This window comes from Lepus europaeus, chromosome 2 (assembly GCF_033115175.1).
Source record: "Lepus europaeus isolate LE1 chromosome 2, mLepTim1.pri, whole genome shotgun sequence".
Taxonomy (NCBI): domain Eukaryota; kingdom Metazoa; phylum Chordata; class Mammalia; order Lagomorpha; family Leporidae; genus Lepus; species Lepus europaeus.
In genome coordinates, this window is record NC_084828.1 from 139,874,656 (window position 1) to 139,892,671 (window position 18,016).

The 18,016-nt window shown below is 40.6% G+C and overlaps 1 protein-coding gene across 12 annotated transcripts in view; it reads left to right on the forward strand.

The window, feature by feature from the left end:
• The window catches only part of TFDP2 (transcription factor Dp-2), a 184,218-nt gene that overhangs the window by 104,886 nt on the left and 61,316 nt on the right, over positions 1-18,016 (forward strand). The window contains exon 4 of one of the 12 annotated variants that reach the window (XM_062213855.1): positions 11,991-12,094. The exons of 10 other annotated variants lie outside the window; for them this stretch is intronic. In XM_062213855.1, the coding sequence (XP_062069839.1) occupies positions 12,064-12,094 (31 nt within the window). In that variant the 5' untranslated portion in view covers positions 11,991-12,063. Of the gene's footprint in view, positions 1-11,990; positions 12,095-12,512; positions 12,529-18,016 lie in introns of those variants that run through there. One more of the 12 variants, XM_062213871.1, reaches the window with a different exon arrangement.

The window sequence follows — 18,016 nt, forward strand, 5'->3', positions numbered from 1 at the left end:
TTAAAGAATGTTTACTTATCCAGTAATTCTGTTATCCCATGGTTAGTCTTCTGATCAGAATAGCATCTATAATTTTCTTTAAAGACTCCATGTTCTTTGCAGTAGCCAGATAAACAAATAAGAAATGGGTTCCTAATACTGTTTTGCAAATTGCTGAAATTAGTCAACAACTTTTTCCCCAAACCATTTCCTTATGTGTATTTTGCCTTTCTCAGTTTCAGTCTGTTCGCTTGACTTTCCATTTTCGGTGTGGTGTGTACAGTCTGCTCTTCTGCCTGCCTCAACTGCACCTGCTTGCTTCAACCGAGGCAAAGCCCGCATCACCTTCTGTGTTGCATCCTACACGTCACTCCCCTCAGATACATCCTCCTGGGCCACTTGATCTAAAAGAGTATCTATACAACACCCCTTTACCAGCTCTCATGCCCATAATTTCTTTTATAGCAGTTAACACACTGGGTGTTTTTGTATTTGCTTGTTCAAGTGTCTCCTTCTTTGCACTGTCACTCTCCAATATATCTTCATCAGTATATTTTTAGATCCTCCTCTAATGATTGTAAATAGTCAGTAAATTTGTATAGATTGACTGAATAGACTGAATTTTGCAGTTTTGACAATAGCCCATTAAGAATTCGTCCTGCAGGGCCAGTGTGGCAAAGCGGGTTAAGCTGCCGCCTCCAACACCAGCATCCCGTATGGGCACCGGTTCGTGTCCTGGCTGCTCTGCTTCCAATCCAGCTCTGTACTTATGGCCTGGGAAAAGCAGTGGAAGATGGGCCAAATGCTTGGGCCCCTGCCGCCCATGTAGGAAAACTGGAAGAAGCTGCTGCCTCCTATTTTCAGCCTGACTCAGCCCTGGCCCTTATGGCCATCTGGGAATGAACTAGTGGATGGAAAATCCCCCCCTCCCTCTCCATCTTTCTCTAACTCTCCCTTTCAAATAAATAAATAAATCTTGAAAAATATTCATGGTGTACTAAGTTAAAAGTTACTATAATTTATATTATAACAAGTATAACTCATGTATTTTAGCTATATTGGTTTTTATATTTAATGTATTTTATGTAGGAATTTAGAGGAGAAAGTTCGATTAGACTCGGGGTCATAGACGCTGCTATGGCAGACTTGGGATTCCCACTGGACATTGAAGAGTGGGTAGAATTTGAATTTGTGAAGAGTTTTTAACGTAAGACTGTAGGAATACCTTTGGCATGTTTGGGAAAACATTATAGATAATTGTAGGTTGCTAATGGGGAAGGCAGCTAGTTGCTGGTAATTATAAATAGAAAATTGCTAGTAGTTTTACCTGGATGTAATTATTGGCAAAAAAGCCAAAGTAGTAGTAATAGCTAATGTAGTCAGTGGAATTCTTTTTAACAGATACACTAGTGAAGGCATTTGATGAAGTGACTGGCCCATGTCATTCATTTATTTAATAGATATTGATCAAATAGATAAAGTATATGAGGATACTCCAAAAATTTGTGGGGAAATAGAATTAAAAGATGAGTTTATTTTGGTGCAAAAAATTTGGAAATTCATGTGTAGCCCCCCCCCCCAAACCTTTTATTTAAGGAATACAAGCTTACAATTCATAATTACAACTTTAGGAATATGGTGATTCTTCCCACTGTACCCACTCTCCCACTCCTCCTTCTCCTCCCTCTCTTATTCCTGCTCTTTATTTTTTTAACTAAGATCTATTTTCGATTAACTTTATAAACATATGATTAACTCTATGTTAAGTAAAGAGTTCAACAAATAGTAAGAAAAGAAAAAAAAAAACTTCCTCAACAGTCCAGACAGGGGCTGTTCAAAGTCCTTGCTTCTCAAAGTATCAATTTCACTTCTACAGATTGCCTTTTAGGTAATCTATTAGTTATTACAAGTCATGGAGAACATATGGTATCTGTCCCTTTGGGATTGGCTTATTTCACGAAGTATGATGTTTTTCAGTTTCATCCATTTTGTTGCAAATGACTGGATTTCGTGTTTTTTTTTTTTTTTTAATCGCTGTGTACTATTCCATGACGTGCATAACCCATAATTTCTTTATCCAGCCTTCAGTTTTAACTGGTATTTGGGTTGATTCCAAATCTTAGCTATTGTGAATTGAGCTGCAGTAAACATGGGGGTACAGATAACTCTTTCATATGTTGATTTCATTTCCCTTGGGTAAATTCCCAGGAGTGGGATGGCTGGGTCATGTGGTAGGTCCGTATTGAGATTTCTGAGGAATCTCCATACCAGTTTACATTTACTCCAGCAGTGGATTAAGGGTGCCTCTTTCCCCACATCTGTATTGTGTATTGACTTTATATCCTGCTACTTTACCAAACTCTTTGAGGAGTTCCAGTAGTCTCTTAATGGAGTCTTTTGTGTCCCCTATATATAGAATCATGTCATCTGCAAATAGGGATAGTTTGACTTCCTCCTTCCCAATTTGTATCCCTTTGATTTCTTTTTCTTGCCTAATGGTTCTGGCTAAATCTTCCAGGACTATATTGAATAGCAGTGGTGAGAGTGGGCATCCCTGTCTGGTACTGGATCTCAGTGGGAATGTTTCCAACTTTTCCCCATTCAATAGGACACTGGCCGTGGGTTTGTCATAAATTGCCTTGATTGTGTTGAGGAAAGTTCCCTCTATATCCAGTTCGCTTAGAGTTTTCATCATGAAAGGGTGTTGTATTTTATCAAATGCTTTCTCTGCATCTATTGAGATAATTATATGGTTTTTGTTCTTCAACTTGTTAATGTGATGTATCACATTTATCGGTTTGAAAATATTGAACCATCCCTGCATACCAGGAATAAATCCCACCTGGTTTGGGTGACATAGTTTTTTTCAAAATCTGTTTCTATGTGAAATCTCTGAAGACCCTTTGTACTATAGACAGAAGTTCACAAATGGAATAGAAGGAATGGAAAGCCAAAAATCTGTGGAGGTACTCATAGTTTCAGGAAGTGACAAACATGTTAAGTTAAAAAGGAGTGGTATTGGGACAACGCTGGTTTCCCCTGTGGGCACTGGTCCTGGCTGCTCCACTCCTGATCCAGCTCCATGCTAATGCACCTGGGAAGCAGTGGAAGATGGCCCAAATCCTTGGGCTCCTGCTTCCATGTGGGAGACCCAGAAGTTCCTGGCTTCAGCCTGGCCCAGCCCTGGTTGTTGCAGCCATTTGAGGTTGTGAACCAGAAAATGGAAGCGCGCGCTCTCTCTCTCTCTCTCTGTGTGTGTGTCTATCTTCCTCTCTTTCTTTTTCTATAACTCTGCCTTTCAAATAAATAATTTTTTTTAAAAAAAGGAGTGGGGTAAATGTTGTAATAAATGCACTTTCACAGTGCTTTGAGAACTCAAAATAGGACCAAGCCTACAGTAGAGAATTGGGAATTTTGAAAGGCAAAATGACAGAGGAGGAGAGACCGAGATCTTTCATCTGCTGGCTCACTCTCTAGTAGCTGCAGCAGCCCTGGCCTCGACTAGGCTGAAGCCTGGGGCCAATAACTCCATGCAAGGAGTCCATGTGGACTGCAAGAAATCAAGTACTTGAACCATCAAATGCTGCTTCCTCTGTGCATTAGCAAGAAATTGGATAGGAAGCAGAACTTGAACTGGGTCTTTGATGTGGGATGCAAGTGTCCAAAGTGGCAGCTTCACCTGCTGTGCCATGACATGAGCCTCAAAGAATTGGGACTATCTTGACTGAGGGGTTAACATTTTATATGAGTTTTGAAAGATGAGTACTAGTTTACCAGTTGAAGGAAACTGAGACCTTACAGTAAAGTCAGGGACCATTCATAGAATGGTAATAATTCATACACCTTGCACTGGGAGAGATTGAGCCTAAGAAAGCAGTTTAGGATCATTAAGGACCTTCTGTGATGTATTTGATGAGGGAACCATCAAAAGTTTTCAGATAGAGGACTGAAATGATCTTCTTTATTTTTTTTTCCCCACCTGGAATAGTTTAACTAGTGGGCATGTAGATAACCTGGAGAATAATAGTTGGTTTTAGTAAGGCTGTTGCTAAAATCTCATTGAATTCTTATTTATGATTAATATCTGTGGTCATAGTGTCCACATAGTGTGTGCACTAGTAGATAGCAAGAGCTGGATTAGATTCTCAGTTCTACCGCTTGCTAGCATAGAATGCAAGTTATTTCATATTGGTAAGCCTCCTTTTTTTTATGTGAATAATGAGGCTTATGACTGATTTTTGTGCACTGCTGATCAGGAGGAAGTAATGAGGTTGCTGTTGGATGGGGAAGATATCAAATGAGACTCTTAGATATAATATAATCCAAGTGTACTGTTGTGTACTGTTGAGTACTGAGTACATAGACCTGAAGTTGGCCATAGAAAAGGTAGAAGTTTAATCTTAAGCAATAGCTAGTTTTTTTTTTTTTTTAAGATTTTATTTATTTGAGAGGTAGAGTTACAAACAGTGAGAGGAAGAGACAGAGAGAAAAGTCTTCCCTTCATTCATTGGTTCACTCCCCAAATGGCCACAACTTCGGGAGCTGCGCCGATCTGAATCCAGGAGCCAGGAGCTTCTTCCTGGTCTCTCACACAGGTGCAGGGGCCCAAGCACTTGGGCTATCCTCTACTGCTTTCCCAGGCCATAGCAGAGAGCTGGATTGGAAGAGGAGCAGCTGGGACTAGAACCAGCACCCAAATGTGTTGCTGGTGCTGCAGGTGGAGGATGATTAACCTACCTTGCCGCGGCGCCAGCCCCAAGAGATAGCTAGTTCTAAGTAAGTTTTTATATGTTGTGCCTGAAGTTTTGGAGAAAGGAACTATTGAAGGTTTTCAAGTAGGGAATTGATGTGGTCAGTTACCTCTTAATGCAAACTTACTGCAAGAGGAGATGGTCATGTTTGAGACATCTAGAATACAAGTAATGAGGGAAAAAGTTAAAGAGCAAGACCACAAAAGTTGAGATCGAAACAGAGAAGGAATGAATGATCTTTACCAAGCCAAGAGAGGATAGTTTTAATAGTAGTAAGAAGATGTGATCCCCAAGGTCAGATGCAGCAAGGTTATGGTTCATAGCCCACGTGAGGTTTACCAAGGCAGAGCTTGTTGTCTAGAAAATACAGTGTCAACTGAGCAGTTGGGTAGAAGCCAGATTAGGATGTTTCTGTGGGGCTAAGGACTATGCCTTGATTATTTTTGTATCCTTGCTGCCTAACAGAGTGGCTATTATGTAGGAGGTACTTTGTGTACTTTTGAAGAACTAATACTATAATTAATTGATCAGATTATGTATTATATACTATAACTAATTGATGAACAGAGAGCTGCGATATTAGCACTCTAAAAATTTTTCTGTTTAGTACAGCAGTTAAGTTGCTGCCTGGGATGCTCACATCTCATATCAGAGTGCTGGTTTGAATTCCAGATTCTCTGCTTTATATTCAGCTTCCAGTTAATGCAACTGAGAGGCATCAGGTGATGGCTCAAGTGCTTAGATTCCTGTTACCCATGTGGGAGACCTGGATGGACTTCTGATTCCTAGCTTCAGCCTGGCCCAATCCTGGCTGTTGTGGCCATTTGGAGAGTGAAGCAGCTGATGGAAAATCTCTATCTCTGTCTCTTCCCCTCTATCTGTTGCTCTGCCATTGAAGTAAATAAGTAACTAAATCTTTAAAGTGAGAGAGAGAGAAACTCAGGAGAGGAAAAATCAAAGATTTTGAAGAGAGAAGTAAACTTGGAAACTAAACCTCTTGCTGCTTTGGAAAAAATCTATTACAGAGTGGACAGTGTAGCATTAGGCTAGTGAGTAGATAATACTTGCTCCCCCTACCTACCACTTAATGATTAAGGAATATTCTGATGAAAATAATATAGTTGTTGGAGTCTGAAAACCTAGAGTTAAGTCTTCCCCTCTTGCTAGATTACTGGCAAATCACTTAATGTCATATCTATTTAAATGACTTATTCAAAATAGTTCAGCTAGTGGCCATGTATGGGATACTCAGATGCTTCCCCACCAATCTCTCAGCTACCTAGCCACTACATTTTACATAATTAGGTCTTCTGTCACAATTAACTGGCCCAACACCTTGATACTTTGACAACATTTCATTGGCTAGGGATGAACACTTGACCCAAATGCAGCCAATGAATCTCTTCATGATACTTTATATCTGTGAAGTATAAAACTAATGACACATTGGTGGCCATGGTTCCCTCCCGGTGAAGAATGCTGATCTATCATGAAAGACAATAATGCTAACTAAGACAAGATCAAAAGCAAAAAATAGATGAAGACAAACACACAGCTGTGGCACCCTTCACATTTTTTTTTTAAGACTTATTATTATTTTCTTGACTGGGCTAAGTTGTTTTATTAGAGAAAGCCAAAATCACAAAGGACTTTAAGAGTTGGCATGGGGACCGTTCCTCTTGCCAAAGGTAGGCATGACATTGACAAAGTGCTGGTTGTGTTGTTATTATTTGAAAGGTAGACTAAAAGAAGGCTCTTTGGTCCATTACCCAAATGTCCACCATGGTCCTAGCTGGTCTAGGCTGAAGCCAGGATCTTGGAACTCCATCCAGGTCTCTTGGGTGGGTGGCAGGAATTTAAGTACTTGCACCATCCTCTGCTGCCTTCCCAGGCACATTAGGAGGGAGCTGGAGTGGAAGCAGAACAGCCAGGACTAGAACTAGCACTCCAGGATGCCAGCATTGCACACGCTGGCTGGGTTAAGGTCTCTGTGCCACAATGCCAGCCCCAGCCTTTGAATTCTGGAGACCTAGATACATACCTGACCCTCTGGATATCTAATGTTGTTTGGATTCTGTGAACTATTTGAGCCAACTAATTTCTTTCAAGTCACCCTAGTTTGATTTCTGTTTCCTGTAGTTTAATCAATACCTGCATTTGCATGAAGTGTTCTGACTAAAGCTCATGCTTTCTCCACTGTACCATTTTTTCTCTAAGGCTAAAAATCTTGTGTCTAAAATGGTGTCCCTTCCTAACTCAGAAGGGCGGCAGTGAACTATTTCTGTCTTCTCGGTGTCTCTGGTTTTTTCCTTTCACATAGATCCCTCTTTATGTTACTTGGCATAGGCCGTGCTCATCCTGTGAAGCCTTCAGTTTAATTCTGTGGGCTCCACTAACTCAGCCATGACTAAAGCATGCATGTGGATTTTGCAAGAGGCGAAGTTAGAGGAAAGTAGATTTGGGCCAGATTGAGAAAAATTTGGACAACTAACATAAGTAGTTTCTTGCTATTGCCTAAGCCAGAGGTGTTTCACAGAACTTAATGCAGTGGTGGAATTGTTTACTATGTGCAGTGTCTGATATAGTAGCTGTTAACCAGGCAGAGCACTTGACATGTGGCTAATGGGACAGAAACCGTGAATTTTAACTGCATTCAATTTTAATTAATTTAAATGTAATAGTCACATGTAGTTAAGGCTACCATTTTGTTAATGTAGCTCCAGACCTCTAGCAGATCACCAGAGGCTGTATTTCTTATTTCTTTTGTTTTTAAACTAGCAGACTGATATGTGTTAGAATAAAACTGGAAGGGCCAGCACTGTGCCCACGGTTCCAGTATGTCCAGCTCCTGCTATGGCCTGGGGAAGCAGTAGAAGATGGCCCAAGCCTTTGGACCCCTGCACCCACATGGGAGACCAGGAAGAAGCTCCTGGCTCCTGGCTTGAGGTCAGCTCAGCTCTAACTGTTGCAGCCATTTGGGGAGTGAACCAGTGGATGAAAGATCTCTCTCTCTCTCTCTCTTTCTCTCTCTCTCTGTGTTTCTACCTCTTTATGTAACTCTTTCAAATAAATAAGATAAATCTGTTTTTAAAAAAAGAGTAAAACTGGAAACGTTGTGGGCAATTGGATGAAGCAAAGAAATCACTCTTTAATCTGGAAGTTGATTCCTTTAACAAGGATAGGGAACACAGGAGAATGAGCTGGTTTGGGAAGGTGTGTAAGTTCAGTACTGTGGAAGCAGAGTTGAGATCATGGGATATATAGACAGAGAAAAGACATGTCTAATCAGCCATTGTAAGTAAGGGTTTAGAGCAAAACACAAAAGGCCAGGACTAGAAATATACATTTTTGTAGTCATCTACACAGAGGTGATAAAGCCACAGGGGCAGGCATTGTGGTGCAACAGGTGAAACTAGTGCCTGGGATGCCTGCATTCCTTCCCGGCCACTCTGCTCTGATCCAGCTCCTTGCTAAGGTACTGGGAAAGCAGCTGATGATGGCTCAAACACCTGGGTTCCCGCCACCGACATGGCAGAATTGGTGGAGTTCCTAGTACCTGGGCAGCCATTTGGGGAGTGAGCAAGTGAATAGAAGATCTCTCTGTGTCACTCTGCCTTTCCAATAAATAAATCTTCAAACAAACAAACAAACAAAATATCCATGGAAATGGGTAATGTCCTCTAAAGGAGGGATGCAGATTTTTAAGAAAAGAGTATCAAACGTTAGCACCTTGAAAAATGTCTAGAAAGAAGGGCAGGCAAAGGTGAAATTATCTTGTGATATATTTTTAAGAAACCGCCTCTAACTTGTCCAGGTAGTAGCAGGAACCCCTTGCTTTAGGTGTAGTACTTGTCAGCAAGATTAAGAATTTTGCTTGAGGGGCTGGCACTGTGGTGCAGCGGGTTAAAGCACCTGTCTGGCAGATTTGGGTGCTGGTTCGAATTCCGGCTGCTGCACTTCCAATCCAGCTCCCTGCTGGTGTACCTGTGAAGGCAGCAGAGAATGGTCTAAGTCCTTGGGCTCCTGCACCAACATGGGAGACCCAGAAGAAGCTCCTGGCTCCTGGCTTCAGATCGGCTCATTTCTGGTCATTGCAGCCATTTGAGGAGTGAACCAGTGGATGGAAGACTTCTCTCTCTGTCTCTGTCGCTACCTCTCTTTGTAACTCCTTCAAATAAATAAAATAAATTAAAAAAAATTTTTTTTTGCTTGAAAATGTGGCTAAGTTAGACCCAGCATAGCTAAGTTCCATTCCTTCTACCTGGTAGATAGTTATTCCAAGTAGGCATTGAACATGTAAAAGCTATTGTGCTATCATATAGTGTGTTTTCTGCCCTATAGGACCATAAATACATCATTATACTTGGTTAGTATTTGGTCGGGTTGCTTAATTATCTAGCAAACTCTAATTCAAATGAATCAGTTTATAAACCTGAGAGAGGGAATACTTAGCTCCCTTTGATGTTTTCTAGGTAATCGATGAAATTAATCTGATGCTCAAATGGATATCATATAGAAGAGTAAAGAGAAAAAAAAGAGTAAGGAGAAGTTATTTATAAGATGCATTTTATTATTGCACTGACAAGTCCCATGGATTTTCTCACACTGTCGTACGCTTACAAAGGAGCGTAGAGGGTAGTGATTATGCTCTTGGAGTACTGTAGATGAAAGGGCCATGTGAGTGGAGCACTGGGAGGAGGAAATATATGGAGGGAAGAGAGACAGGTGGAAGGGTAGATGTATGAAGTAGACAGTAGGTAGCGGGAGAATTTGCCACCCATCTCAGTGCCTGATAGATGGTAGGCGCTCAATAAGAATGAGTGCTCATTAGGGAAAAGGAAAATTGCTCCTGGAAGAGCAGTGGAATCCTGCTCTGGCCCCACCTTGTTTTCTTCCTTACTTGGACTCAGTCACTACCTGTGTTCCTGACTTTGGGTTGCTGTTAGGTTTATTGTTTGTTGTTTTTTTGTTTTGTTCTTTAAAAGAGGTAAAGTTACAGACACAGAGAGAGATGTCGTCCTTCTGTTCATTTACGTTTGTTTACTCCCCAAATGGTCATAGCAGCTGGAGCTGGGCTAATCAAAGCCAGGAGCCAGGAGCCTCTTCCAGGTCTCCCACATGGGTGCGGGAGCCCAAGGATTTGGGCCATCCTCCACTGCCTTCCCAGGCCACTAGGGAGCTGGATCAGGAGAGGAGCAGCCAGGACCAGTGCCTGTATGGGATGCCTGCGCCGCAGGCAGAGGCTTAACCTGCTACGTCACAGTGCCGACCCCCATAGTTCACTGTTAAAACATGTACTTGGTAGTGTGTATCTGAACTTGTAATTATTGTCCAGCTCTGAGGGACAGAAATGGGGAGAATGCTCTGCTATTTAGAGGTGTGGTGAAAATATACCTCAGTTGGAAGTTTGATTTCTTTCAGATTTCATATTGTAACAGAGTGGCTGTGACCGTATCAAGATTATGAATACCCTTGGCCTTGGGGGATGTTGGCAAGCGTTTCTGGCTGATCTGATCAGTTAGAGGTGTGCTCTTAGTTTTCTCTATAAACCAGGTTCATCCAGTAAGATGATCAGGAATGGTAGAAAGCAGGATGGAGAGCTTAAAATTGTTTCCAACTATGTAAATGGATACAATGTAAGATTTTAATACACAAAACTTACCAGATCCTGTGAAATTTCCAGGTTTCTTCTTTTTTAGTCAAAATTCCTGAAATCTGTCTACAGAAACTTAGTTTATAGAATTTTAACTGACTCCTTTCCTCAAATATTATAGTGACCTCATATCTGATGGTAAAATCAGATTTTAGAATTTGAAAAGATACAGGGCCATGTAAGTTTTATTTTCAATTTCGTTTGAACTAAGGTGTTTACAACTCAATTTTTAAAAATGATTTATTCATTTATTTGAAAGTTAGAGTGACATACGCACACACACACACACACAGAGATCTTCTATCTTCTGGTTCACTCCCCAGTTGGCCGCAACGGCCGGAGCTGCACCGATCCGAAGGCAGGAATCAGGAGCTTCTTCTGGGTCTCCCACGCAGGTGCAGGGGTCCAAGGACTTGGACCATCTTCTGCTTTCCCAGGCCATAGCAGAGAGCTGGATTGGAAGTGGAGCAGCCAGGACTAGAACTGATGCCCATATGGGATGCCAACATTGCAGTCAGTGCCTTTTCCCACTGTGCCACAGCGCTGGCCCCTACAACTCGATTTAATTTACAGCCTATACTGTGTCATTGTTGGCATGCCATTGTATACATGTAGGCATAATATAAGTTGAGGGAGAATGAGTAGGAAAAGCTTCACGGTTTCTTTTGTTTAATATGCATTTGCATGTCTAACAGGCACAGTTTTAGACCCTGAAGATACAGCACTGAACACAGTGCAAACTGTTTGCCTTCCTGGAGCTGCTGTCAAGACACGCTGTGAAAGGGGACTGGTTCAGATTAGGTGGTTACTAATGGAAGGAGTGGTGGCCCACACTGGGGAGCTGAGGTGCCCACTAACAAGCTCACTGAGCCCGAGGCTTGTTGGGCTGCAGTCTGTTGGGTTTGCATCTAGGTCCTGGGGCCCAAAATAGGGTTTGGTTTATAATAATTGTTAAGTAAATATGTTGTTGATTAAAATGTTTATTGTTTGTTATTTATTGTATAAAAATAAACATGTGCATTGGTAATTTATTTTTATATATGGCTAGTGGAAAATGCTATCTCAGTTGCTTTATTGTTAATGTTACCTACTTTTTGTTTTGCTTGTGCCCCATAGCAGGATGCAGGAAAAACATATTAATATTGATAATTAGTCATATGGTAACCTGGTATTGCAAATAATAGATTTGGAAAGGAACTTAAGAGGTCATCTTTTGTTCAGCTTCCTGCCTAGGAACACTGAGCAAGATGATTAGGTATGCATTTTTAATTAATCATTTAAAAAACGAGGATAACATAATTGGGTCCCCCCTTGAGAAATTGGAGAAAGGTACTTAACCCTAGATATAAAGGGACTAACCTGCAGATTCTTCGTATGTCGGACTATGTGGGAAAGTGGGGGGAAAAAATAAAGCCCAACTAAGCTGCTCTTTGTTGATATCAGAAATGGGCCTGTCATTCACTCTGGCATTGAAGCATAGCCGCCTATCTCAGGGGGCAGGACCACAACTGTTTTTCCTCCCACAAGCGCCTGGACAGTTATTACAGGTTCAAAAAGCCCGACCAGTTTTTCAAGAGTTTCTTCTTTTTTTCCCCCTGGAACTCAAGGCGCTTTTGCTCTGCTTTCAAGATGCACTGAGGTCTGCTTTGTGACTGCTTTGGAGCCAGCCAGTACCCTGACATGTATAATTCGAACTGTGCAGGTTTCACGAGTAAGTTTAATCTTATTTTTAAGCTAGTTAAAAATTCAAATGATATTTAGAAAAATGTTAGCTTGGAGTTGAGCATTTTATCATGTCACCGCTTTCACTTTAAGCATTTTTGTTTTTTTAACTTAAAAAAACCTTTAATTTAGTAAGAAAGCAAAGTTCTATACAGAAGAGCCCCTTGGTCTCTTAAGACCTACACTTGCAGCTTCTTTTCTCATATCTTTGTTACATTTGACAGTATTCATGTGTCCTCTGAAAGCCAGTTAGCCGAACAGTTTTCTTGAGCATCTTTTTAGTTTTACTGAGAAGTATTTTAAATTGAGCTTTTCTGAGCTCGATTGCTTCTGTCTGACACAGTCTCAAGTTTCCACTGAATGGTAACAAAGACTGTGGAGTGTTGTTGGTACTGCAGTGGGAGGCATGCTTCCTTAGACCAGGTAAGAGAGATCAGTTTGTTTCCTACTGCTGGGTGAGTTTTTGCGCGGTGTTTATTTTATAGTCTTGAAACAGCAGCAATGTTAAATTGATAAACAGCCAGGAACGCGCTGATTTCAAGACGCCCTTGCTTGTTGCAGACAGAAAAACTACAGGGCATGGGGGTTGGGGTGGGGGGAGGGGAGAGTTGGCTTATTTTATCACTCAGTGACTTACATAAATGAATTAAAATGTGGAAATACTTCTGGAGCCCAGTTCTCTTCAAGAACTGAAGAAGCCGCGAGGGTATTAATAATTTTAAAGGTACTCCATGCTTATTACTTGTGAAAGCAATTCAAAGGGTAGTTTTTACTTTCATTTTTCCCCCCAACAACAGTTAATAAAATAAGCTTTGCCCTTAACCAAACATTTTTTCTCATTTACAAAAACTTTTAAATTGTCAACAGCAAGAAATGCTGCCTCGGAATCTTTGTAAATCAACCTGACACTTGAAAAATATTTCAGCTTTTATAGCTGTTCCATTCCCTTTTTGTTCCTAGTACATTTTTCTTAAAAGTATTTGTGCTTTGAAAATGTCAGCTGTATTCTAATGAAGCTCAGGCATTGTTTGCTCATAAAGGGGCCGGTGCATTCCACTGCTTTAGGGTTTATTATGAGGCACAGTGTGAGAGTGTGGGTGGCACCATTTGGTGTCTGCCTCTTGGGGTAGTGACTGCCATTATGTTAGCCTTGGATTGGCAAAGAAAATAGAGCATACAAGATGCTATATGAGTCTGGATACTGGGAAGAAAATCTTACCCCTGAGCAATTCTTAGTGAGCCTGGAATGTGTGTGACAACTCGATTGTATTGATCATTTCAAGTATACCCTTGAAGCCGGCTTTTTAGTTACAGTTTATATCCCACAAACCACATGTCTTTTATTATTATTTTTTTAATGTATGTAGCATTTGGTCATCCTTTGAATTTTAACAAGGAAGTGAACACTGGTAGATAAACTATGGTATTTTAACAGATACTGTAAAACTTTAATCCAGTTACTGAAAAGTTTCAAGGAACTTAGGGGTGGGTGGGGAGGGGAGTGGGAGGTCAGGCAGAGAGCCTTTCTTTGAGCCAGGAAAGCCCTCCTGAAGGAAAAAAGCAACAGATGTTTCTTCTGTTACAATTGAGGTTGCCTCATTCAAAACTCACAGTAGCTACAACAGGGAGAGGGGGGTCATAAATCTGACTTAATCAGGGGATAAATAGAAGTCATTTAAAATTTAATCTTTTATATTCAGAATTTGAGAATCAATGTTGAGTACCGTAGGTTTTAAAAGAGTCCTTTCAGAAGATCTTCAAAAATTGTGTGCAATTAATCAAAATGTTGGAAAGTTAATTTTAGTGCACTTAAAGCTTTGGGAAAAAATGGATCATTGAATCATATAGAATTTTTTTTAAACTTAAGCCATAAAAATACATAGGAAATAACTTAGGTTGCAGAAGTTTGGAATTGCACAATAGGTAGAAAGGCTTAAAATGAAATTGAAATATGAAACATCAGTTGCCTAAGTTGAGAGATCATTTTATCTTCTCTGAGAAGCATTAGACTTACAGAGAGCTTTGCATTAAGAATGTGGGAGAAAGATTTCTGGTGTAATTGAAATGATGTGTCTCAGTTTGCCTCAATAAAGAATGATAATAAGCCTAGACTGGTTGCTACTGGGAAGAGGGGATCTTTTTTTTTTTTTTCTTTTTTTTTTTTTTTTTTTTTTAATGTGTTGGAAGGAGTAAGAAGGAAAGAGTTTGAAAGAGTAACATGCAAGGAATGAAGTAGTCAAAATAAAACAATATTTTTGAAGTTGTGGGATGTATATTCAGTAAACTCTAAACCTTTCCTTTACAAGTAAATCAAAAGAGAAGTTCCATGCTCCCATATAATGCACATTTATACACTTAACAACTTAATGTTCTTCTTAAAGTTAGTTCTGGAAAAACCAGTGCTGAGCATCTGATCTTTCATATTCTAGGCACCTATTAAATTTTGCCATACCCTACACTGTAAAATCAGTATTGACTTAAAATAGCTAAAAAAATTCCTTGAGCTGAAATTTAGAATTTGTGTATGGATCAAATATTATATAGTTTTCTGAATATTTGATTGATCTAAGGAGAAGACTGGAAATGTTAGCGACATTCAAGGAGATTATTTAAAATTTCTCTTAGCTTAGGGTCTGTAGGCTTCCCTGGGGATTTTCTTTTATTCAAAGAATTATGACCTAATTTAGAGAATTTGGAGTTTATCAGATCAATGTTTTAATTAAAATGAAGATATGATTCTAAAATTGACCTATATACATCTTGCTGTTTAAGGAACAGTAGCCTGTAGTAGTTAAGGTGTTTTTTTTTTTTTCCCCCCTCTAAGATAAGTAAGATAAGTAAAATAACTTACCTGGAGTTTAAAAATGGAATTTAGATTTGCCTAGAGAACTTTTGCAATTTTGACCGAAGTATGTGAATTTTGATGGACTAGATAGCCTTCAGAAAAGTTGGTGACCCCACAAGATATGTAACTGTGATAGCATCATAGATGGTAGTTATCAAAAATGTGTCCTAAAGATGATAAATGTAAGCATGATAAGAAGTTACTTCAGGAAAACAGCATCAGTAGTAGCAACACAAATATAGTTGAGACTGTTAACCTTCCAAATTAAGGAGCTAAGAGCAAATCAGTTGAATTATTTGAAGATGAATTCCCACTATTGCTGTAAATGTAATTTATCATGGAATCATTGAGTGTGTGTTCAGATTATGGTAGAGAAAATCATTGGTTTTTATTGTAGTTTTTATATACTGTGTGATAAACCAATTTCTATTATACTGCACATTTATGTATGAAATTGGTTGGTAGTGTCTGGGAAAGAAAGTCCTAGTTCAGCTGTCATCTGGAGATAATTCCATAATTAGCCTTAATTTCTAATAAACACTTCCATCCCCAGTTGACTTCACTCTTGAAAAATACAAATTGAGGGGCAAATGTTGTGATGGAGCATACTAAGCTTCAGCTTGAGATGCCTGCATCCCATACTCCGGGAGTGCCTGGTTCAAGTCCTAGCTATTCTGTTTCCTGCTGATACAGCTGGGAGGCTCAGGTACTTGAGTTCTTGCCACCCACTTGGGAGGCCTGAATGGGTCTGTCTGGCCCCACCCTGGCAGTTGCAGGCATTTGGGGAGTGAAGCAGCCAGTGGACAATGTCCATCTCTCTCTCTCTCTACCTTTCAAATAAATAAAGAAAACAAGGGGCCGGCGCTGTGGTGCAGTGGGTTAACGTGCTGGCCTGAAGCACCAGCATCCCATATGGGAGCCAGTTCAAGACACTGCTGCTCCACTTCCAATCCAGCTCTTTGCTAAGGCCTGAGAAAGCAGTGGAAGATGGCCCAAGTCCGTGGGCCCCAACACCCGCGTGGGAGACCCAGAGGAGGCTCTTGGCTCCTGGTTTCAGATTGGTGCAGCTCTGGCCATTGCGACCAGTTGGGGAGTGAACCATCGGATGGAAGACTCTCTCTGCCTCTCTGCCTCTCCTCTCTCTTTGTAACTCTAACTTTCAAATAAATAAATAAATCTTTAGAAAAGAAAACAAAATATATACTAACAAAAGACTTCAGGAGCAAGGTACCTGGGGTTCTTCCATTATATCCCCTGTAGCCCAAAACTGAGGTCCTGAGGAAATCAGCCTCACCTGTTCATTGTTCCCCAAGTCAGAATCCCCACAGTGGTTGATTTAAATGTTCTCTCTGCCTTACATGTAGATGTGGTTAGAAATAGCTAATAGCTACCTAAGAATTTCCCACCTCAGGGGTGGGTGTAAGGGGGAAGATTTGCCTGGCGCCTGTATTTTTCTGAAAAGAAAACCGTTTCTACAGCTTCAGAACGAATGAAGCGGTGTAATCACAGTGCTTTGGGTGTATTGTGAGTTCACTGTATTTTGGGAAGGGACCCAGGAACCTATTGTGTAATAACATTGTTTTCACCAAGTTTCGAAGGACTAGTATTTTCAATGGATGTTTAGATGATAGAACCTCAAAGCTACAGGCCATGATTATGGAACATTGGTTTTTTGGTGCTCTGCTCATTGGTGAAAATTTGGCAACCCCATTGACTATATCTCTGACCAAAGTGAAGAGATCCGTTACTGAGCACTTACCTGTGTGTAAGGTAGACCCAGTATGTTTGAAGAAGTCTTTGAATGAATACAAAAGGGCTTTGTTGACATTGATGTCTAACTATAAGATGTCCTCTTCTTCAATATATGCCCCCAAGTGGGGCAGGCATTTGGCCTAGGCATGCACATTCCATACTGTGTCAGTCCAGTACCCTACCCTCCTCCAGCTTCTGACTCCAGGTCTGCCGCTGTGGACCCTGACGGATGGCAGTGTTGGCTCAAGTAATTGGGTTCCTCCCACCTACAAAGGAGACCCAGAATTGGGTTCTCAACTCCTGGCTTCAGTCTCAGCCCATCCTGGCCATTGTAGGCATTTGGGGGAGTGAACCAGTGGACGGAAGACCTCTCTCTCTGTGTCTGTCTGGGTGTGTCTCTGTCTGTCCAGGGAGGGAGAGAGAGAGAAGACATCAGTAACTTGCAGCTTTGGATGAGTTAATTCACATGGTATTATGGAATCCAATTATTTCCTTTTTTATTTACCAAGGAAAAGAGCTGCTTTGAAACTGTAATTCATAGGTGGACCTTGATTTTTTTGTTTGTGTCTTAAAATTACAAATTTATTGTTAAGAACCCAGCTTTTTAATTCAAGATCTGCCTGTATTTATTGTCATTTTTTATAAATACTAGAAAAAGATCTTACTTAACTGTAAATTCAAAATGATTTGTTGACAGTGGCTACCAACTCAGAGGGGTTGTGAGAATGGTTTCCAATTAAGCACTCCTGGGTATTTTAATATTCACAAATTATGATCCTTGTGGTTGCACCCAGCTGTCTTGATCTGCTCTAGCCATTCAGTGGCTGTTGGTAGGAGATAAACTGTGCTGCTTTCTACTCATTCTCTTTTACTAGGCCTGTAAACAATGTCTGTGTGCCATCTGGCGGGGTATTGGCTGTGGTGATGTTACTAAAAGTGGTGGTTGAAAATAAAGATAAACCATTGCACAAATACAACATTTAAGAACAAGAACGTGAAGAAATAAGGGTTACCCAGTCTTTTCTCTTTTTCAAAATGAAAATAAATTTAAGCTTAATGGAATAGAGTCTACTTACACTCTTCTTTAATTTGGACGAACGGAAGAGGGGAACTTGAAGCAGTCCTTCTTTCTCAGCCTTGCCTAATGATAAGAATCACGTGAGGCACCTATTAGAGGCACAGTTACCCACGTAGTTTCTGATTCTTTGGGTGTGTCCAGTGGAGTGAGCAAGAGGACCTCCCTATCGCAGCACATCTCATAACCCAAACACATTTGGGGAGAGCCGTTGTGATGGGCTGGAGGAACGTCGCTGA